Raw genomic sequence first — 24,631 nt, 5'->3', positions numbered from 1 at the left:
ACACTTTACAGTTAACAGGTACAAGCAGACCCCCTGTTTCATCTCCTCTTGGTGGCATTTACTTAATTCATCACTATTTAGTATCTCTGCTTTTCAAAGTCTGGAACTGCCTTAGATTATTTCTGTTTTTTTGTCGATTTTTTCTTGGTTTTCAGTTGGATACACAATGAATGATCTAATTTTTGAATGGCAAGAAAAGGGAGCAGTTCAAGTAGCAGAAGGTCTCACTCTGCCACAGTTTCTGTTGAAAGAAGAAAAGGATTTATGCTACTGCACCAAGCATTACAATACAGGTAGGAGAGCACATTAGCTGTTAAACCTGTTATTTTTCAGAGCTGGATGTTGGTTTGGGTTTTTTTCTAAATATTGTTACTGAACACAAAATGATTAAAATGAACAGATACCCTGTACAGGATAATGCAATCTTAAATAACAGACAGTGCAACAGCTGCTTGAAAGCTGACCAAACAACTGAAGTTTCTCAAATTTCAGAAAATGCAAAGTCAAAATAACTTAGATGTTTGTGTCTCTACTTAAAAAAAGGTTTGTGCTATTTAATTTGCCCGTAAAAAGTCAAGTAACTTACTAATACAAAAAAACTTGGAAGCTTGGATGCAGGCACCCAACATACACTTCAGGATGGACTCTTTAAAATGCTACAGTAAATAAGTAAATTGCACAGCTGTGAGACCTGCTTATGACAGTTGAGGGGGTGGGGAATGCAATGCTTTATGGCATCAGGTGCAGGAGGAGTGCATCCTCACCCGAGTAAACAGTGAAGTGGCCTGCTCCTAGTTGCAACACCAAAATTACAAGAATAGACTTCTGTCAGTTAGGTTCACATATGCATATAAAAAATATGGCACATATGGCACATAAAAAATGATCCTTTATTAATTACATGATGAACTATTTGGTTTCAGAACAACTCTGATCAAAACATCATCTGTCTGGGGCTCTAACATACATAAAGGACTAGTCCTCTAATACCTAGCACAAAGAAGTGTGCCAGCTCAGGATAAGATGATTGCCAGAGCTAGCATGGAAGGAAGAGATGGAAAGATACCGCAAAAGGGAATTCTACAATGGCCTACAGTTAGGTTATATTAGGTTGCAGCTAAACAGCAATCTAAAAGCCTGTCACAAACTATTATCATTTTGCATTGTCCTCAGACATTTGTTTTGAGTAAATATTAATCCTTTTTCCTTCATACACAGGTACAGAGAGTAGACAAGGATATTCAAAGCATTGCAATGAAAACTAGAGGCAATCCAATGTATTCATCATTAGATAACAGTGAAAGTCCTGACATGCAGTAGCTACTTTGCACCAGCCCATTAAAAAAAAAAAAAAAATCTGTTTCTTCAGTGCACCTATTGTTTTGTCTTAGGAGAGACTTTAACATTTGTTTTTGAAAGAGAAAGCTGTCTTTATTTTGCTAGAGAAACGTTTCAGCAGGCTTCTGCGATACAGTATCTCCTCTGCATAAAAACACGAACAGATTCTTACAAGTCTAAAAACTGCAAACTTGGCAGAGTTTGAGAAGAGCATCTAAACACAGTAGCACAATTTTCAAGTTCTGATTGATCTTCATGGGGAGTAGAGGAACTGAGATGCTAAATCAAGTGACTTCCAGAAAAGAGGCAAATGAGAGATTTTCTAAAAGGAGATAAATATATTTAAGTTCTACCAGCTACTGCCTTTGAAACTAAAAAGAAGGACTCTTTATAGCTTGAAAACTCCTGCTTATGCTTAATTCCTTTGTACACCTCACAGTGCTGACCATGCTTCTTAATCTGCCTTCCACTGCTGCCTGCATAATCCACTGTTTAAACAGCACCTGTCTGATGAGCTGCACACTGAAAAGGTGTGCTAAGGTAGAAAATTATTATTCTCTGGTTACTCACAGTTGGCCACAGCAACAAGGATAGTGGTAATAATATTTGCTTTTTTAATTTTTGAAAATATCTATATTTAGCCTGTATCTGGGCTAAACTCCAGCAGTTTCTGTCACCCAGTGACCGTCACCCAGTGACCCTCCCCCAGCAAAAGGAGAGGAGAACTATAAATGAAAATGGATTTAATAAAACTGCAAAATTAATACAAGCATAAAATACACAAAGTTATACTCAGCCCAGCAAATGCACAATGGCCACAATAAACAGGAAAGCAATCCTCGATAGGAGGAGACAGAAGAGTAGCAGGGTCAGGAGAACCCCAACTAAGAAGCCACTCCCATCAATCTTCCCACTTCATAATGAGGATGGTGTTTATGGTATAGGATACACCTGTGAGCCACCTATGTTGGCTGCCCTGGATGACTCAAAAGGTCTGGTTACCTGCACCATGTGGCTAACCTATTATTGCCTCAGAAAAAACAGGGTAATAACCTGAACACTGACTCCCATGCAAAGTCACTTATATATTCTGGGGGAACGAAAAAATCATATGGACTGACTGGAATATACATTTTTCCATTATAATGTTGGTTTCAGTGTGAGCATTGCACGGAAATAATGCCAACCTGGCAGATCTCACACTGTTACCAAAGAAAATGTGTCAAGAGAGAAAAATGCATGAATGCCTACATATCGGTACATTCTCTTCACATGCATAGCTAGAGCATTCGACGAGGCAGCATTTCCAGTCTTCATCACAGTGGAATCCCTGGTTAGGTGAAACTTACAAAAAAATGCTTCCTCTGTTTCAGTTTAAAAAAAAAATGCTTATCCTTTAGGAAGCCCTTAACAGACATTGTTCCTTTTGCACTACAAAAGCCTGTCTGTTGCATGCATTGTGTGCAAATCCATATTTAGCTTTAGTCTATGTTAATTTGTTACTCAGCCTCATCAAAACTGCAGTTCCACAAAGTTTCACATACTCTTCCTAGCCACTTCCTGTGACATTTACAGAGCATATCAGAATGAACAAGAGCTTACTTTTTATGTACTGGGAAGGAATTATTAGAGCAATGCTCTCATCTGCTTGTCTATCTCCTTCCCCAGATGAGACAACTTCATGGCCATGTCTCTTTGGATCCATTCAAGCATCTACTGAAACAGTTTAAACCACAGCTAACATGGCTTTGAACTCAAATTGGAAGAGAAAGTCAGTTGACACCTGTATGCTGGCTTCAGCTGGGAAGCAACTGCACAACCTCTGCTTCCTAGCTGAAGTTCACATCTGCTAGTGCAAATGTCAGTAGTTTTCCATTCTGTCTCGTTTAGTCAGGTTTACGCAGGTGGTTCTGATCTCAGCCAGGAAGGTCAAAAACTAACACCAACCTTCTCACACTCAGATCAGTAACTGCTACAACTGCACTGCTAAGACTGACTTCCAATTACTGCTTTGCTTCTCTGCTGTCTAATGGGATCAGGTCAAGATCTATGAAATGATCTACAGTTTAGAGTTAAAAAAAAAAAAAAGACGTTTTGTCCTTTCTGTAAGGAAACATTATTTTTTTTTCTGGTTTGATTAAATCAGTAGAAGTTGTGTGATGCTCTGTACGTTGAAAAACTAGGTGATTTACTTAGATTCCTAAAGTTGTCTGATCTGAAGTCCTCTCTTTCTGTTTGAATCCTGATCTTTATACTTTTGAGTTGGAGCAATTTGAATGGTGATAGAGAGATTTAGAGAATCTTCTATTGGTAACTTATTGCCCACACTGATCTCACTACATCTTTCTCAAATTAATTTGACTTAAAAAATGTATATATAAGCTTAAAGTTCTATTAAAAAATAAACGAGATTTTATACAATGAATATCCAAGCCTTTTCTTTACATACAGGAATTCCAAACAATACATGGAAGAACAACTGTGATCACACAGAGGAAATTTCTTATGTCATAATGCATTGCATTTTGGGTTTTGTAAGAAAGGAAGATTTTATCAGAGGTTATCAAATTCTTAAATTTTTAGGTTTTCTGTCCCCTTTGTTTCAAGTAGATACTTTTATTATAATGCTTTCAAGTAGATAGTCCTGTTATAATGAGGACTTTGCATATTAAAAATCACTGAAGAAAAACATCAATATTTCATTAGATAACAAATATATTTGGCAGTGTAAATGATTTAGAGTGTGCACTTGTTGCTAACAACAAAGAAAATTGTATTTCTAGGTAATATTTTTAATATTTCTTCTTTGTTATAAAAAAGGGAAGTTTACATGTATTGAAGTCCGATTCCACCTTGAGAGGCAGATGGGTTACTATCTCATCCAGATGTACATACCAAGTCTCCTGATTGTCATTCTCTCCTGGGTGTCATTTTGGATCAATATGGATGCAGCTCCAGCCAGGGTGGCTTTAGGCATAACAACTGTACTGACCATGACAACACAAAGCTCTGGTTCAAGAGCATCTCTTCCAAAGGTAGGCAGAATTTCCATTGCTTGTATTATATTAGTACAAAGTCATAATGATATATGATAAACCCTTCAGTCAACCTTATATTTTAATTATTAGCATTTAGTCATCTCTGCAATAAAAAAGATAAATAACTGAAATATTTTGAAGCTTTTCGAGTCACCAATCAAATATATTCTATTTCTCCCATCTCAATTATCTAGACAACCACACATCTAATAAATTCCATAAACCTCAGCAAGTAATGAAAACAATGTTATTCAGCACTACATAAATGCTGCTTAGGAACTGACTACCTCAATCTTTTCCAGATCTCAGTATCTGACAAAATGCTAGCAAAAATTACTGAATTTCTAAAGATCATAGATTCCAGCTTATTCTCAATGATATTCCCTTCTCATAATTTGCCTGCCTGTTTCCTGACTTGTCACTTCTCTAAGACTTTTTTTATATTAAGAGTTATTCTTTGACCATCTTCATGTGCCATTGTAAAAAATATAAATAAAATATACAAAGTAAAAATATCAAAACAAAAAGCAAAAGTGCACATCTGTATTAGTATTACCATGGTATTTTTAGGTTGGCTAATTATTTTTTTTTTAAGCAAAACAGATATCCCTAACAGAGGTGAGTGTCTTTTGTGCCTCAAATATATGGATCTGAATATGGAACCTGCACCTAGGGAGGTTTAGGCTGGGTATTAAGAAATACTTCTTCACTGAAAGGGTTATCAAACATTGGAATGGTCTGTCCAAGACAGTGGTGGAGTCACCATCCCTGGGAGTGTTCAAGCAGTGTGTGGACTGGGCACTTAGGGACATGGTTTAGTGTTGACCCTTTAGAGCTGAGTGGAAGGTTGGACTGAATGATCTTCGAGGTCTCCTTCAACCAGACATATTCTGTGATTCTGTGAATGCATCTGAACATAGCATCAACAAATAAGAAAACAGAATGCTATAAAACTCTGAAAAGCAAGAATGAAAGAGATTACCAAAAAGATCTACTGATGTTTTTATCACACTTTTGAAGCCTGAAGCTAGGTGTGTTGGCTTGTATGAAGCATCTCTTGTAAATCTGCACACAAAGAGGGAACAGGCCATACTTTCCTGGTTCAGGTTACATCCTATAGCTGTAATGAGTTCATCTACTTTGTAATAGATTTTCAATGCTTCCACTGCACCAAAATCACATCATTAATTTTAACCTATATCTTTAATTTGCCATGCCTGTATTAGCAGAGAATGAACATATAAGCGTTCTCCACTTCCTTTCTTCTACCTAATTTCTATTCCAGGAACTTTCAATCAGATCTGTTGTAATACAGGAATTTCCAGCAGTCCCATTATAAAAGAATTCTCTGGGTCATTCTCTGGGTATCATTCACAGATCTCGGTTGGAACAAATGGAGGAAGAGGTTGTGCTTCTTGTGGATTCTTTGGTTGGTGATAAAAAACACAGTACACTATGAGGAAATCTTAATGATGTAAACAGTATATGTATTTTATGAAAGACTATTTAAAAAAATAATATTCTACACTTATAGATTGAATAACAATTTCCCTCTTATTATCTAGCCGTTATGTTATGTTTTGTTTGATAAAAGCAGAGTTGGGATATGCAGATATTAATGCACTTCCTCACAGCATGAAATACTAAACTTTACATCTGTCTTTTTCACATATTCTGTCTTCTGCTTTATTTTCTCCATAGGTGTCATATGTGAAAGCAATTGACATCTGGATGGCTGTATGTCTGCTCTTTGTGTTTTCTGCGCTTTTGGAGTATGCAGCTGTAAACTTTGTGTCAAGGCAACATAAAGAACTTCTGCGATTCCGCCGCAAGAGGAAGAAGAACAAGGTAAAAATAACACATTCACAACTTAGAAAGTGAGCCAGAGATTGACTTACGCTGAGATATAGCATTCATTTGGTAAACATACTACTATTCTACTATGTAGAATACCCCTTCTCAAGCTCTAAAGACAGCTCAGCTAATTGCTTCTCTTTGCTCAGTGTTTTATTAATGCAACCTTTTCCCAACAAATATAATAGAACTTGAAATATTACAGCATGGCACTTTTGTCTCTTCAGAGAAAAAACTGGATTGCATCCTAAATGCTCTGATACACAAACAATAAGGAAAGATGTCTCATGGAAAGCAGCTAATAGCTACCCTTCCTTACCACAAATGTTACTGTTCGTACACCACAATTTTTGACATGTAATGCAGGTAATAGGATTGTAAGTCAAATTAACTTGTCTTTCCTTCCTCTTTTTTATTTTTCAAAGTCAGTTGCTACAGCTCATAAATAATGTTTTATATGTGTTTGTTATCCCTTTGGAATAGGACAGCCACTGTCTCTCAGCAATTAGATTGTATTGACTTTTAAAACTACCATATATAAACAAACACTCATTTGACCACAAAGTCAAAAGACACATAAAGAAGTTAGGTTAAAAGGCTGTGTTTAAAATAAACTTCAGGGGCTGGCTTGAGCATTAAACACTTTTCTAGTCAGTATTTATATCCAAACAGATTGCACAAATAGAGCAGTTAAGATAACGTGTTAGACCTTTTCATCCTATGTGTGCACCATTTGAGGTATTTTCTTTGTAATTAAAAGAATATGCTAGTTGTAAGAAACATTTAGTTTTTCTCAAGTAACCATAGCAAGGGCCAGACAATTGAATTTCAATGCTGGAATGCCCTCAAGTGGTCAACCAATCCATATTCCTGGCCTAAGTCTGCTCTACCTAATTCATCTCAGTTCTAAACCTCCACAAGCTCCCCTGCAATCTGTTCCAATCATTTAGAAAGGTTTCTCATTTCATGCCGTTTTTGGCCTCTCATGGCTTGTTGAGAAGGGGCATGCAGAATGGGTTACTTCATTCTCATATGTAGCCATTCACACATTTTCATTCAGTCTTCTTTTCCTTAAGCATTGTCAGTTGGTACTGTCTTTTTTATCTCATTTTTATTCTCCATTTCTGGAAATTCTCTTAATATCATATAACTCCTAAAAAACTCTCTTTGCAGCATGAAGCCTAGCTAGTAACATTTGAGAGCAGTCAAAGGATCACATGATACAAATTGTATATATATAATCTGGACCTAGTCCTTACCAACAATGAGGGGCTGGTGAGTGAAGTGAAGCTGAAGGGTTGCCTTGGCTGCAGTGACCATGAAATTAAGAGTTTAAGATCCTCAAGGTATCAAGGAGCATGCATAGCGAAGTCACTGCTCTGGACTTCAAAAGAGCAGATTTCAACCTCTTCAGGGACCTCCTTAGTAGGGTGCCATGGGATAAAAGAAGGAAGGGGGGACAAGGATAGCTGGCCAATGTTCAAGGATCACCTCCTCCAGGCCCAGGAGCAATGCATCCCAAAAAAGGCAGATAAGAACGCCAGGAGGCCTTCATGAATGGAGAGCTCCTGGGCACACTCAGATGCAAGAAGAAAGCCTACAGGGAGTGGAAGCAAGAACAGGTAACCTGAGACAAATACAAAGCAACTGTTCGTGCAACCAGAGCTCAGGTTAGGAAAGCTAAAGCACAGCTAGAATTAAATCTGGTTAGGGACATTAAGGGGAACAAGAAGAACTTATTCAGGTAAATTAGTGAGAAAAGGAGGACTGGGGAGAATGTGGGAACCTTCCAGAAGGTAAATGGAAAGCTGGTGACAAAGGGTATGGTGCTCAATGGCTTCTTTGCCTCAATCTTCAATGGCAAGGACTCCAACCACAATGCCCAAGTCCCAGAGGGCTAAAGTAAGACCTGGGAGAAGGAAGATCTGCCCACTATAATTGAAGATCATGTTTGTGAGCACCTAAGGAATCTGAACATGCACAAGTCCATGGGGCCTGACAAGATCCACTCATGGGTCCTGGCAGATGAAGTTGCTTAAACCACTGTCCATCATATTTGAAAGATCATGACAGACTGGTGAAGTTCCTAATGACTGGAAAAGGGCAAACATAACACCCACCTTCAAGAAGGGAAAAAGGATGACCCCTGGAACTACAGACCAGTCATTTTCACCTCTGTGCCTGGCAAGATCATGGAGCAAATCCTCCTGAAGGCTCTGCTAAGGCAAATGGAAAACAAAGCAGAGCTGACTGGTGGTAACCTGCAAGGGCTTCACCAAGGGCAAATCATGCTTGGCAAATTTGGTGGCTTTTTATGATGAAGTCACAGCAACAGTGGACAAGGGAAGGGCAGCTGACCTCATTTACCAGGACCTGAATAAGGCATTTGACTCTGTCTCACATGACATCTTGGTCACCAAATTGGAAAAACACAGACTTGATGGGCGGAGCACTCACTGAGTCAGGGTGTAGCTGGATGGTCACACACAGAGAGTGGTGATCAACGGCACAATGTCCACCTGGAGAACAGTGACAAGTGGCATCCCTCAAGGGTCACTGCTGGCACCAGTGCTGTTTAATATCTTTGTCAGTGATATGGACAGAGGAATTGAGTGCACCCTCAGCAAGTCTGCAGATGGCACCAAGCTGTGTGGCACAGTCAACTTGCTAGAGGGCAGGGATGCCATCCAGAGGGACCTGAACAGGCTGCAGAGGTCAGTCCAGGCCAACCTCATGAAATTCAACAAGACTAAGTGTAAGGTCCTGCATCTGGGTCGACACAATACCAAGCAGCAGACTGGGGGGCAAATGGCTGGAGAGCAGCCCTGAAGAAAAGGACCTGGGGGTCTGGGTTGATAAAAAGCTCAACATGAGATGGCAGTGTGCACATGCAGCCCAGACAGCAACCCTGTCCTGGACTGCATCAAGAGAAGTGTGGCCAGCAGGGCAAGGGAGGGGATTCTCCCTTTTTACTCTGCTCTTGTCAGACCTAACCTAGAGTACTGTGTGCAGTTCTGGAGTCCCCAACACAGAAAGGTCATGGAACTGTTGGAGTGAGTCCAGAGGAAGGCCACAAAGATGATCAGAGGGCTGGAGCAGCTCTGCTATGACAACAGGCTACAAGAGTTGGGGCTCTTCAGCCTACAGAAGAGAAGGCTTCAAAGAGACCTTGTAGTAGCCTTTCAGTATCTGAAGGGTGCCTACAGAAAGGCTGGGGAGGAACTATTTACAAAGTCTTGTAATGACAGGATGAGAGATAATGGGTTTAAACTGGAAGAGGGGAGACTCAAAGTAGATGTTAGGAAGAAGTTCCTTACAGTGAGGGTGGTGAGACACTGGAACAGGTTGCCCAGGGAGACCGTGGATGCTCCCTTCCCGGAGGTGGTCAAAGCCAGGCTGGTTGAGGCCTTGAGCAACCTGTTCTAGTGGGAGATGTCCCTTCCCATGGTGGGGGGGTAAGAACTGGATGATCTTTGATGTTCCTTCCAACATAAACAATTCTATGAGTCGATATACTCCTTTATCCAAAGCAGTTAGCAATTTGCCTCTTTAACGACAGCAAGGCGTTGACCCATATCAAGATTGTGACCTTCTCTAACTCCCAGAGCTTTTTTCCAGAACTACTGCAGAGCCACCTTGTGTTTGTGAAGTTGATTACTCCTGGATAAATGTAGTTTTTCCCAGGTCACAGTCCTTTGTAAATGTAATTAAAAGTATGGATTATTCCTTTTCAGTGCTCATTAAACGGATAGGAGAACTGAAATATCTCCCTTAAAAATCGTAAGAATTCAGGTGAAACCCCCACAGTTAAGAAATGCAGCAAACAAAATAAGAGCTGCTGAGTTTTATGGAAAAGTATGCAGTTGTACAAATTATTATTATGTGCAGAGCTATATCAAGACATATTGTCATTTAAGTAAATCTATCCTTGCCATTTTCTTTATGCTTATTCCACTAAAGTCACTGTCTCTTTTTAACACCATCTACATTAACACCAGTGCATTTGCAGCCTTGCTCCCCAGACAACAGTAACAGCAGTATCAAAGGTGATTTTTAGGTTATAACTGTATCCTCTGGCTACCCTTTTTTATGGTTGTAAGCATGGTTCCAAACAACAGAAAGGCAAATTTCTTTTCAAAGGCCCAGTCCAATTTGCACTGAATTAACTTTTTTTAAAAAGTTTCTGTGATTGTACTATAAATAATGTTATAAATTAACAATGTTATTGCAACATAAAATTTGACCTGCTGTTTCCCAATAGGCATTGCCATAGATACAGGAGATATTTCAAAGAGGGTCGCATTTATTTATGGTTTACACATATGGTACAATGAATTCTAAGAACTGAGGAACTTTGGTTCCAAATTTAAGATTTCATTTGCTAGTCAGTATATGATCCACAATGCTTTGTCTCTGTTAGAAAAAGAAATCTGACACAACTATTTCACAACTGTATTTATAATGTGATGGAAATATTTCTTCAGAAGGAATGACTATTAATTATTCATGTACATACACATTCCTTTTGGTCTTGAAAGACAAAAGGGAAACAAACATCTACCTATGGTCACTGCATTCTCTTCACTGCATTTAAACTGTATGGGTGAAAATATTAATTGTGTACATATATTGAATAACTCTTTGATTTTAGATAATTTTTCAATATATTTAGTTTTCAGGAATAATCAATCATTTAATTCTATTTTCAAAAATCTAAAGATCGCTGTATCTTTAGTGAGGAAAATAGATATGCAAACTAGATTGTGTTTAATGGTAATCACACCTCTTTTCTTTTGTTTTCTTTTTGGTCAACCTACCCGTTTTGATGAAAGTATTTTGAGGGAGTTCTTGATGGAAATGAAATCAGTGAATCATTGCAACATAGCAATGGCTTGAGATGTACAGGACCTATAGACGGGAGTTTGCCTCAAATCTACAGTACAAATTTAAGGGTAAACTATAAAGAAGATGTCCCATTTGTCATAATGTGATATCAAATCATTAACAGAGGCCCTATCCTTTTGTCTGAAATAATGTCTTCCCATGTGAACTCCATATACCTTCATTGCTACCTGTATGTGATGACGTGAAATGTTAATAAAGGTACCTGTCCTGTTAGTTTTGTAATCCATTTAGAGTTGTTTAAATACAGAATAAATATAGCATTAAAATTTTACTTTCTGTGACTTTAAAGGAGCAGTGACATCAGTTGAAGGTAGAATCATTTGCTACCCGATCAGTGTGTAAAGCAAGCTGCTTGAAGCGCAAAATAATTCAACACTTTTCTTCTCAAAAATGAACAATAAGAAATACAGTGTTTAAATAACAGAAGAAAAGACTTCAAATGAGTCACCAAGCTGTTACCACAGCCTGCAGTCAAAAGGCTACAGAGATATGCCAAGTTCTTACGCATAGCACCCCTAAGGAGAAATGTATTATCAAATGTATGAACAGAAAACCATGTACTCATAGGGCCACAGAAACTAAATGTGTTCTGTTACAACTTAGTATTTTGGAGAACAATTTTCTAAATTTATTTCCATTCTTTAATTACAGTAATTTTAATAGAGATGATAAATAGTTATATATAGCTGTATGCAGAATGAATGATAAAAACAGAGCATTGCAGATATTTCATACAAATGCCTTCCAAAAAGCACTCAAAAGTTAATAGAAATAATAACAATAACTACATCTTTACTGCTGTGCACAAAGCCCCCTGAATGTGAACCTGAGGCCAAATTAATGATTGTTCTACATTATGAACCCGATGGAAAACTCACAGAAGCAAGGACTGAATATTCCAGCTGGTACACCAGAAAAGTTTGCTACCTGGCATGTTGCAATGCCCTGCCATGAGTATCTGTCAGCCCTGGCACTTTGGTCTGACTGCAGGCCTCAACCATCCTGTCTGTCTCTATGGAAACATCATCCAACAGACTCTAAGCAAAAATGCTAGATTCCTAAAAGGACCTTCACATCAGTTCCACAGCAGCAGAAAGCTTTTCCAATCAAACTGCTTGCAGACTAAATTCAGGATGTTTGCAAGCAAAAAAGTAAGCAAAGACTGTGGATGTTTAAACGGCAAGTTTAGTGTAAATTCTTATAGTCCACGTGTTTGCAATTTCTGTTAACTGAAATACAAACTATAACCCTTCCGGAATACAACTACTGCAAAGATGTTATTTCACATTATTTTCTGACAGAAAAACTGAACTATTGTAGTCATTAGGTTTTTGGTTTATCACGTCATCAAGTAGTAATCCTATCATTTTGTATTTCTGTTACTCATTTTCATTTTGAATTCAGCATTTTTTCCTCCTTTTCTTTCATGTTAGTTTTTTTTTTTGTTTTTTTTTGTTTTTTTTTTTTTTTTTTGTTTTGGTTTTATAGGGGAAATCTAATTCAAATTTTACATATGGTAATTTCAGTCAACTGTATTAGTCTATGAACATATTCAATTTACACATTTGAAAAAGTATTACAGTTGAGTGAGAAAGACAGCAATTCTAGGATACATACAGCTCTGATGGATGTTTGTGCTGATTGCCAACTAGTTCAGTTCGAACTTAGTAATTGATCAGCAAGTATTTGTAGATAACTTGTTCAACTAATATAGGTAATAAACACAATTGTAATTTTTTAAAACAAAGTAATTAACAGTGGTTCTGCTAGCAAATATTACTTAATTGAAACTTCAGATACATTTAAAATGCTCCACTACAAAACGTTTTCAGATTTTCCAGGTATCACAGGCATTTTCAAATTGAAAAATGTGGAAGTCTGTGTTTAAATTGTGCTCCTGAAGAAATTACATTTATATACAGTAAAAGGTTTAAATAAAACATGAATGCTTCAGAAGTACAGGACTGAAAGTCTAACTATTTCACTTGCTATTGAGTTTAGTTTTTTTTACCCCTTTATTTTAACTTGAATAGCTTGAAATGATCAAAAATTCTCTTATCAAAGGAAAATTGACTGCTCCACTCTTTTTTTTAATACTTAAGGAAATTATTTTCCAATAATACTTATTTAGAAAATAACATTTACATATTACTTTATCATACTTCATAGAAGTCTAGAATCATAAACCAATTAGGCTTATTAGTCATGAAAACCAGAAAAATATTGAATATAAATTAAATATTTAAAAAACTGTGGATGTCATCAAAATCACATGACTATCCTTGAGGAGCATACATAGTGAAGGAATACACTAGAATATATTTTAGAAGCAAATCTGTCTATGGCTTCAGAGTCTATATGTGAGTGATTTGTGTGCATTTATACCTCCTTTATTTCTTGAGAATACCTATAATCAGGTAAAGAAAAGACCAAAAATGTCTCCAGGTGGAAGCCACATTCTCAAAATGCACGCTATGAAAATATGTTTATCTTCACACCATCTGCTTTTGTTTTTATAGCACATGATTAAAAATAATTTTCTCTTATAGCTCCCTGAACTGCAAATGTCTTTGCCATTTTCCCCTGAATTGACAAAAGAATAATTCAGAATAAAAATCTGGCCTTTAGCTTTCATACACTTTGTTTTAAACAGAGACATGTTACTTATTATCTTTATCTGATGTACTCACATGCAACACCAGAAATAGGGTGTGCAGGTAAGATTAACTAGATATACTATGATGAAACAGGCAGAATTCTCACTAATAGGATTTACATGAACATCATCAGTGCTAGTATAATGAGTATCTCTAGAGGCCAGGCTTCCATTTTGTTAAGCAGCATACAGAGTTAAAGACTGTTGCCAAAAAGCCCAGTCTGAAGTTTGCCCACTTGAAGACTGCAGATGCTTACTGGAAATGGGGAAAATTAAAAGAAATCAAAGATGTGGGCCTGATTACCACAAGTTTACTCTGATTTATTTTTCTGTAAGTAGATTACAGAACCTACAAACAAAAGAGAAAATTCTGTGCTTTTTAAAGCCACTGCGGTATTTTTGAGAGATACTAGTAGGGCTGAAATTTCAACCAATTAAGATAAGATGTGGATTCAAGAAGTCACTGAGGTAATGGTACAATACTTTCTATTTAATAGACGGTATGATGTCTGAAAAAATAAACAAAGCCAACAAACTCTTCCTTTGTTTCCCCCCCCCCCCTATTTTTAACAGGATGATGATGCAAGAGACAGTCAATTTAGCTTTACAGCATATGGAGTGAGCCCATGTGTGCAAGCAAAAGATGGAGTGACACAAAAGGGGCCAAATAATCCTGTTCAAGCTGCACCAAAAACACCTGAGGAAATGAGAAAGGTATTTATTGACCGGGCTAAGAAGATAGACACAATATCCAGAGCTTGTTTCCCATTAGCCTTTCTGATTTTCAATATTTTTTACTGGGTAATCTACAAAATCATCAGGCATGAGGACATTCATCAATAAAATAAAGGCATACAGATCTGGCTGCCATGTTCAACAGGAGGCTTTCTCTTAGATATGCACATTGAAGGAGTGATTGAGGAGAGTTAAAAGCATTAAGGGGGGAAAAGATCCTTTGTGGCCTACAATGCCCAGCCACAGTGGAATGGAAGACTGACACCCAGAGAAGCTACATCTGCTATTGCAAACTTTCTGTGTCAATTTAAATATTAACAGCTTTTTCATTGTAAATCACTCTACTGAAGATTTACTGCCAAGTACTTATACATACAGCTACACAGTGGTATAATTGTACAGTACTCTTTAGTGCTCCTTAATATTATGTTGTGTTTGTTGGTTTGTTTTGGTTGGTTTGTTGTTTTTGGTTTTTTTCCAATTCTGGTGTATTTTTCATAAAAACAAATAAATGGATCCAGAATGCCCCAGGTGTGTCCCACAGTATTACAGAATCGATCAGTATTTGTAACTTTTAGTTCAATTTTACAAGATAACGACAAATTACTAATTTGAGATTACAGTTTTAATGACTTTTTCTTGTCTTAAGGACAGTACCTATGATTTTGCAATGCACACGTTTGGCTCATTTAATTTACAAAATCAATTCAATATACTTCATATTGCCAATCCCCTGGAAGGTGCATGTGTTGAAACAGACAGCATGATGTACCTACAGCCTAACAGTCTGCATATCACATGGGAAATACAGTAGAATTTGTAAAGTCTTAATTTTTTTTACTTGCTTAGACATTGATAATTGAAACCCACAATATTTATTTTCTCCTTTTTATAATTCCGAAGGGATTTATTTCTTGATAGACAAAATTCATACAGCTTTTCACATAGGCAATTGAATCTAAATTTTGCAGTGCTTCATTTTGTTTGGGCTTGATGTCAGAGGTCTTTTCCAACCTTAATGAAGCTATTATTCTATGATTCTGTGATTTTGGTTCAATGCAAAGAGATCTTGAAAGCAAATGGTTAACTGCTTCATACATTTTTCTCCTAGATGTTACATGTATGTTTAAACACATTTTCTCCTAGCTGTTACATAAATAAAGGAAGTTTAATTTATGAATATAGGAAGTTTTTCTGACAATTTCTTTGAGGTATATTGATATGAATTAGATACAGGCCAAGTATCACTTCACAAGTTTGGGAAAACATGCAAGATTTTATAAAACATGAGAAAAGACCTGCATGATCTTTTATTGTACTTTACATTTACAAATAGAATAACAACCATTAAAAATCTTAGATTTTCCCTGTTTAGGATTAAATAAATAAGTAGTATCAGTTGCTCCTTAGAATGGTAACATATTTATGGGCATAGTTCGTAGGCAAGGGTTTACTTCTGCCTATCTTGTCTATTAAAAACAAAAACATGAGAAGATATGGAAATCTAACATTTAAAATTACTAGATACTTTAATTCCAGTATCTGAGGCTGTTTCTCATTATGAAGTATTTTTATTTTGAACATGTTTTAAATTTTTGTTTTGTTGCTCAGAATATGTGCACAAAAGCAAAATCAGCTGGAGGCAAACATCTGGTGCACTGCCAAAGGCATGGTGCATTATGAAGCAATGTAACTCTGCACTGAGAATTATTACATAGCAGCCTTGGGTTTGGCTTGTTTTGTTGTTGTTTTTCTCCAAGGATTGGTTAGAAAGTTCTAAAATAGTAGCTCTTAGATTTTGTTCAGCTGTGTCAAAAAAGAAGCTGTATAATCTTCCGTTATTATTAAAACAGTATTTTTATATAGCTTTGCTTCATTTATGATCTAAAATTAATTCAGCTCACTTTAAGCAATTCTTTTTTGCTGAGGCTGTGTGTTGTTTATGTTGTTTTCTTTACATTTGTGTTTGAAAAAGTCCTGTTCCCTTATAAAGGTGCTTATCCATGTGATGGGGTATAATGAACTAATGGCTGACATTTCAGTTGGGTCTTATGGTTATATTTGTCTCAAAGTTATCATTAGCTATATCACATGACAAGAGATGTTAACTTCCATCTGCTATCAGCAAGTCAACAGTACTTTAAAAACTGTTTTAAGTTCTGCATCCGTAATCAAGAGGCAATCATTTAAAAATTACATTATTCAGTCTCATCTTCCTTCTTTCCATCTGAAATAGCTGACTTGCATTCAGTAAAGTGTACTAAAATCCACTGGCCAGATCAGAATAAGTCCTAGCTTAGTCTAGTTTATAACACTCAAGAACCTGGTTCACGTTGCCTCTTTCCCAATCATTCAGTAATCTGTTGCTCTTACACATGTGGTACAACCTTGTTTTGAAACAGTAATGAATTTGAATACTGCAGAAGTAAATTTCTTTCTTGAAGGCAGAAAAGGTCTGTCTCTCAAACACAGAAATCAGGCAGGATTACAACACTGGCAGAATGTAACAGGGAGCCAGAAGGAATGCAAATTGTTAAGCAGGAAAGACAAGATCCTCCTCTCATATGTGAACCTATTACCTCAGCGAGGGGGAAGCACCCTCCTGCCACATTTTTCTGAATAAAGAATGCTCATCTAAGAAAAAATTACAGCATATAGTATATATAAATAAAAAGCATAATTCTACAGTATAATTCTTTTGTGACCATCCTAATGAATTCTTGTCTATATATTTTATTACATAAAATAAATCTGTACATTTCATAACTGGACTTAGTGCCTACAGTTGCTCATCAAGATGCATCTCTGCAGCCATATACTATGGTGAAAGAGAAGAGAATGTAAGATTTGGCCAATGGAAAGATAATCTCTTCCTCTTTGGTTATATTTGTAGTTATATTTCTTTTCCATAGGCCACTATACTAGGAAGTGAAGCATATCCTACTCCTACACCATACTCCATTATATTTACATATAATTCACAATCTTTTAACAGGGACTGAAAATAAAGACAATTAAATGTACTTAAAACATCATTATAAAAACTGTACAAAAGCTGAGACTTATTTTTACTTGGGAATCTGTTAGTAGCAAAAGTATTTCTTACAGAGGGGAAAAGCAAAATACACTTCCATTATGATGTTTTCAAATGAACATAACATTTGGCATGGCATTCTGCTGTCCTCATGTAAGATTTTCAAATCTGGTGTAACGGACCCAGGATCTCTCCTGAACTGATGGGTTTTTGTCTTTTTTTTTTTTTTTAATGGAATCATAACATTTTCCAAGGTAACAGAAGCATCTGCAGTCCATTAAAGAATGTGTTTTTCAGAAGAGAGCAGAACTTAAAATTTGAATTTCATTTAGATTAATCTGAAAGTACTTAATGTAAAGTCACATGGCAAAGAAAGAAATGTTTTTTGAGATTATAAGACATTTCAAGGCCTGCTGTTCACCACCAGCTAGGGGTAAAGTCCAGAAATGCCAGCAGACATGCCAGCCCTCTCCACAAAGCTGGAATCAACAGCTGCTGTCACCAGCTAAAATTAGTGTGGGAGATGATTACTTTGTAACTATATAATGAACATTAAGAAAATGCAAATTCTGAAAGATAATCTGCAGTATTAGATCACAGTAGTTACGCTACAGTTCTATGAAAGAGGCACTGGAAAGGCAGAAAAACAATGCTTGATGCAGATGCTACTTAGCACTTTTAAATGGAAAAAAGACCCCATTCATCAGGCTGAAGCAGACGGCTAACTCAACTCAACTATCTCTGAACCCAGGATCTGCAGAATACAGGTCCTTAGAAAAAGTCCTTAGCCACACAAGGAGGCTTTTTGTCAGCACAACCCCTACATGATAGGCTATCACTACTTTACCTGACTCTGCACTTCAGGTTATGCTTTCATGGTCTTTGTAGACTCACTCTACACTTCAAAACCAAAATACTGGCACTATAAGGTCACTGCAATACGATTAAAACAGAGGGAGAAAATATGATCTGGAGCAAGACTCCAGTAACATAGCTACCAAAGAGCTGACGCAGTCACCATTAAGCATGAAGTCATGCTTAATACTTTTCCCCATCCCCAAGTATCATCTCCATAGGTAACACTTGTTCAGATAGAAGCAGTAACTGCAGAGGCAAACTGCTTCTAAGTGTGTGTCTATGTACATGCATACACACGCTCGGGACAGTAGTTTCTACCTGTGTGGATAAAGAACTGAAATCCACACCATACACTTTCTTCAGTAAAAGAGAAGAAGATAGAAGATGGAAAGGATGTGTTATACATAGCGTAATAGGGACTACAGGAAGAGAAAAAACCCAAAGCAGTGTCTGGAACCTTTTATATAACTGTCTTTAATTCCTGCACTAAAGAGAGGGATGTGGTCAAGTCTATGTCAGCACTTGTAAAACAAAAAAACTTCAGGACTTTAAGAGAGAATAAGAAAGATCCCTTAGAGGAGCAGTAGATATAGTGAAATACCAAAATACCAAACTCCTGCTTAGATTCTGGAAAGCAAATGCATTGTATTTTTAAAACTATATTCAAATATCCACAAAACAGGCTGTCTTTTTTTCTTTGTTATTCTGATAATCTAAAGACTTGAAGGAGAATGGGAAGAAGGGACAGTAGTGTTTCATTATTTAGAATTTAGCTATTTTAACACATTCTACTTTCAAGGAGTTTTGACAGCAAGCACAATAATTTAAGCAGGTTAGTGGAATTCAAGAGGAATACAAGACAATTATTCTTTCAGCTCAAACATATATAGAGTTTCTTTGAATTCTCCTTATTAGAATTTGTTTCAAAACGTTTTTATAGGCTGCTTTATAAAGACTCTTTCATGATGTGTAAGAGTGATTCTGTTTAGTCACTAGGAAGACTTATATTTAGGTGGTTTAGATGTGCACTTTACATTTAAGGAGTAAGGTATTACTTCCACTTTGTATTATAATCCCTTACAGAACTGTAGACTGACATCATATATAAAAATAAAATATAATAAACTGTACAAAAATTATATTTTTAACAGTAGGGAAAGAGAAAAAGTCTTCCTTAATTTAAAAAAAAAAAGTTATTTTTAGCAATAATTTTATATTAGATGGAAATAAATTCATTTATACAGTTCCAACCCAAACTGAGGTGGCTGGTTGCAAAAGATATATACACTTCATGTGACACTTCTGCTCTCATTTGAGCTGTCATAGGAATTAAACTAATCCAATCCAACAGAGCAGAATTTGGCCTTAAAGTGTGAAACTGCTGAATGAGCTATTAATTTTTACAGCATCCTTGCAAGGTAGTAAAATAACTATCCACATTTTACTGTGTAATCATATGGTTATTTAGATGAGAACAGTATCAGATCATTAAAGCTTTTTTTTTCCCTTCTTGGACAACCAAGAAGAAAAATATAAATCATAAACCAAACTACTTGTTAACAGTAAAATGAATACTCTGGTTTGGAGAAGTTGTGGAAAAGGTGCCTTCAGGCAGCACACATCACCTACAGTAGTTACTGAAATACTAGCAGTATTCAAGAAAGGCTTGTGGAAACAGGTCAGATTGCTAGAAGTGGTGGTTTAAATGCCAGAAAAGTGTTGGCTCATCCTGTATTCTTGACATTGTCAAATATTACTGCACTTTCATGTTTGTGAAATATGCAAGAAACATTTCTTATGTTTGTAATTTAATGTATGACAAAGTGATGTTAAGAGATGAAGTGGGCTGAAGTAGCTACTGATGTTCCATGAATGTGTAATTTGTGAGCTGAAAAAAAAAAAAAGAAATTGTGCCATAAGCTTTTGACATAAAGATTTAATATAATATACAGTATTTTGTGTGTTAGTGACCCTAGATTTTTAAAGGCTACAGTAAGAAAAAAAATCATGTAATAATGTACTAATAACTTGTCTGTGAGTTTTCAAATGTTCTCCTGTGAATTCTGTCTGATGGCAATTTCATCTCAAACTACTTCCTTTTTTGGTAAAACTCTATAAATGTTTTTGCATGGACTTGATTAAATTCCCTTTTTATTGTATTACAGTATCATATTGCACTTAAACTGACATTCTTTACAGACAGAAGTGCTAAAATATGTGAAATTTATGGTGTCACTCATGGTATTGTAGATATTTTGTTCAGAAAAAAAATAAATTTAACTTTTTACAGAAATCATGCAGTTATTTTTATGATAATGCAGGCAATGGGTTTAAATCCACAAAGGGCACTGTCAATACCACTGGAAAAATATTAAATCATCAGGAGCATTTAAGGTGCATTCCCATTAAATTTTTCAGGAGTGAAAACCAGAGAGACAAGGAAGAGTGATTCAGTTGTTATAGTATTCAGATCAATATTTAAAATACTTTGACTGTGTTGATGAAATATATGAAATTATGTTTTCAGAGAGGAAGATAGTGGGTGGAAGATACTGAATCATGAGTTTGATCTTCCAAGGCATCCTTTGCAATGAGTGGAACTATATATATTTTTTAATTAAAAAAAAAAAAAGTGGACAGTTCTGTAAAAAGCTCATTCTGAAAACTCAGGGCAAGTTATCTTGAGAAATCATAGAATAGAATCATAGAATCAACCAGGTTGGAAGAGACCTCCAAGATCATACAGTCTAATCTACCACCTATACTGTCAACCATGGCACTAAGTGCCCCATCCAGTCTTTTCTTGAACACCTCCAGAGACAGCAACCACCTCCCTGGGCAGCCCATTCCAATGGCAAATCACTCTCTCTGTGAAGAACTTCCTCCTAACATCCAGCCTAGACCTCCCCTGTCACAGTTTGAGACTGTCTCTCCTCATTCTGTTGCTTGTTGCCTGGGAGAAGAGACCAACCTCCACCTGCTTACAACCTCCACCTGCTTACAACCTCCCTTACAACATGTGGTCCATGCAGTAGATTTTATTTCTAGCATCTTATTCTCAAGACATTAACAGGATTTGAGAACATTTTTTTTTTCTGAATAAGATACTAGCATGTGATTTTAAATCCCTGGATGACCATCTACCAACTAGAACTAAAGGGAAAAAAACAGTTTGGAAATAAATGAAACCTTTTCAAAATTTGAATAAGATACTTCTAAACCATTAATAATCAGGTATATATTACATATATCATATTTTGTCAGTGACAAAAATTAGATATTTAAGCATTTACTTCATAGACTCAAAGTCATAGAATGGTTGAGGCTGGATTAGACCTCTGGAGATCTGCTGGGCAAATTCCTCTGCTCATGAACCACCTAAAGCTTATTCACACAGCTTTTGAATATCTCCAAAGATAAAGACTCAACAGGTTCTGCAGGCAACCTGTGCCAGGGCTCAGTCACTCTCCGAGTGTAAAAGTGTTTCCTGATATTCAAAGTGGACCTTCTGTGTTTCAGTCTGTGCCCATTATGTCTGGTCCTGTCACTGAGAACCATCGAAAAGAGTCTAGCTCTCTTTTTTACACCCTCCATCCACCTTTATGAAAATTGTGCCCCAAAACTGTGCAGAGTGTAGTCCTACCAGTGCTGAGTAGATAGGAAGGATCATGTCTCCTGATCTGCTGACATTACTGCTAATGTAGCCAAAGACAGCACGTTGCTGGCTCATGTCCAGTCTGGTGCCCACAGGAGCCTCAGGTCTTTTTCTGCACACCTGTTTTCCAGCTGGTTGTCCCTCAGCATACAATGGTGCACAGTGCTGTTGCTCCCTAGGTGCAGGACACTGAACTTTCCTTTGCAATAATGGAAAAACTTCTCATGTAATGTTGGGATCTGTTTAAATAATCTGCACTTGAAAACCTCTTGCGAGCTTGGACTGAAATCTACTTATCATGTTTTAATTCCTCTTAACATGCCAAATAATGCACCTGATCTACTCTGAAAAATAGCATGTTACATGTCCACATTTAGTCCTTCAGAGATTATTCTCCTTAGGCGTGTCCAGTAGGTAGACACTCAAGCAGTTGTCTTTAAAAAGCACATGGTGCTGCAGCTTGTTTATCATTGCATGCAGGAGGAGCAAATTTCATGTACTCATACTAGAACAGAGCAAGTCCATACATTGTTAGAATGTGGCTGAAAGTATTTAAATTAAAAGGATAATGGAAATTCTGACAAAATTCATTTACACTTGATTTCCTTATGTGTGAAACAGGTTTTTCTCCCTGTCCATTTCTTGTTTGATTGCAGCAATAGCATGGTCATTCCTCAGAAAAGGATAAATTACACCACAAGATGGCTCCCTCTCATTCCTGTGGGGGCTGTCATGGGTGCCCGCAGTTTGTTCAAGGAGATAAATTTCAATAAATACATTTTTAGTATGGAAACTGACACTCATTATTAAGAAGTACGCTTACAAAGCATAAACACTGTTCATGGCAGAAATCACACTTCAGTTTGGAAGTGATTTAAACATTTAGGTAATGCTGTGTTAGCAACAAAAAATAGATGAGATGTTAATTAAGAAGAAAACTCAAGGGTTTATGTCTAAATACATGTACGAAAATGCAAAGGTTTGAATACCTGAATATAAATGATACTTTAATACAGAAACCAATCATGCACTTTCTAAAATATATCTTTGTTTGACAAGTACTGCTACAGATGTGATTTTGTCCAAGAGACAATGAATGGCTAGCCAATTTGCAAAGCAGTTTTTACAAAACTAAAGGGGAAATCAATGATTTACACTTGGCTCCCGTATGAGCTGAAGTTACAAAGTCTTTGGAGTAGATTTCTTAAGTTTAAGGATGCCTTAAGAGTACAGTTACAGGTACAACTATATCAGTTACTAACTATGCAAAACAGCTATCCCTTTATGCTGTTATGTTGTAATAAATGTAAAGAAAGAAACACATACAGCTATTGCTGAGGAATATATGACTTCCTCTTATCTCATATCTAAGATGAGGTGATTGCACACACTCCACCAATGTACACAATGTGAATTTGTCACTCAGACTCGTGGTAAGGTGTTGTGCCATCACCTGCTCATTTCCCTAGAAGACTTCACTGTGTTACACATTCACTGAACAAATATAGAAACAGTGGCGACAACACCCAGGACTTCGATCTGAAATGATACTGAGGGTATTATTAGAGATAAATACTACAGAATAGTTGCAGACTAGAAGAGATACTACAGTGCACCACTAACATCCATTTACCATTCGTCCTTAATTTCTCAAGAGGTTAGAGCATATATTCTCTGCCATGGTTTAGCTGCTAGATAAATTAGATTGTGATGAAGACTATCCATTTTTAATCTAATACTAAGTAATAAATTGTCTGCCAAAAGTTAAAATATGATATATTTAATGATCATAGCAGTACTTAAAATGTACAAATCAACGAGTATCATTTCTTGTACTCTTCCCCAGGCTTTGCAGGCTTTCCTGAATGATGACTCAGCTGAATCATTTTGATGTAAGACAGTATTGTCAATAAAAGAATGCCAATAAAAATGAAACAAAAAGAGCATATCTCAGTTTGACAATAAACCTTTCAATAATACAGAAACAATTTTTTGCCAACACACAGTTTAAAAACACTTCCAGAAGTGTCCTATCCCTTTTTCAGTCGCCTGAGATTTGCTTAAGGCTTCCAAGTAACAAAAGAAAAAAAAAAATATTACTAATACATATAACTCCTAAGTATATTTATTACAAATATAAAAATATATTACAAATCCTAGATGAAGAAACAGAGAAAAGGTTTTTCCTCTCTGTGTGTCTCTTCTCTCCAGCAGCATTGTATCTAAGAGCAAATCTGTGAGACTAGGACATTCTTGGAGAACGGGCATCTGGGAGAGTAAGACATTATTGATGGACTTTGCTTTATAGCTGCAGTACAAGACAGCCTTGATTCAAGCCTCACCTAGGCTACCATCTGTGGTAGAAGGATTTTCATGTTTAGGTAAAGCTGTGACAGTATAAATCCCTTGCTGGGAGCTCTTTGCATACTGGCAGTTACTTCAGCTCTGCATTAATTATTTTATTCCTTACTGACAACATCAGAAGGCTAACATTTTGAGACACAGTACGTTCCAACAGCGTCTTCTGATATCAAGCCATTGAACTGGTTTGCTAGCCC

General features: G+C 36.6%; 1 protein-coding gene across 2 annotated transcripts in view; it reads left to right on the top strand.

Moving 5' to 3' along the window:
• GLRA3 (glycine receptor alpha 3) overlaps window positions 1–14,988 on the top strand; it is a 72,158-nt gene extending 57,170 nt beyond the window's left edge. The window contains exons 6-10 of one of the 2 annotated variants that reach the window (XM_064148876.1): window positions 156–293; window positions 4,159–4,373; window positions 6,078–6,224; window positions 11,063–11,182; window positions 14,365–14,988. In XM_064148876.1, coding sequence (XP_064004946.1) covers window positions 156–293; window positions 4,159–4,373; window positions 6,078–6,224; window positions 11,063–11,182; window positions 14,365–14,634 — 890 coding nt within the window. In that variant the 3' untranslated portion in view covers window positions 14,635–14,988. The remainder of the gene's footprint in view (window positions 1–155; window positions 294–4,158; window positions 4,374–6,077; window positions 6,225–11,062; window positions 11,183–14,364) is intronic. The other variant, XM_064148877.1, reaches the window with a different exon arrangement.
• Window positions 14,989–24,631: the final 9,643 nt, after the last annotated feature.

Source organism: Pogoniulus pusillus, chromosome 9 (genome assembly GCF_015220805.1).
Source record: "Pogoniulus pusillus isolate bPogPus1 chromosome 9, bPogPus1.pri, whole genome shotgun sequence".
NCBI classification, from domain to species: Eukaryota; Metazoa; Chordata; class Aves; order Piciformes; family Lybiidae; genus Pogoniulus; species Pogoniulus pusillus.
The sequence above is the reverse complement of the archived record's forward strand: the minus strand, read 5'-3'. Positions and strand labels throughout refer to the sequence as shown.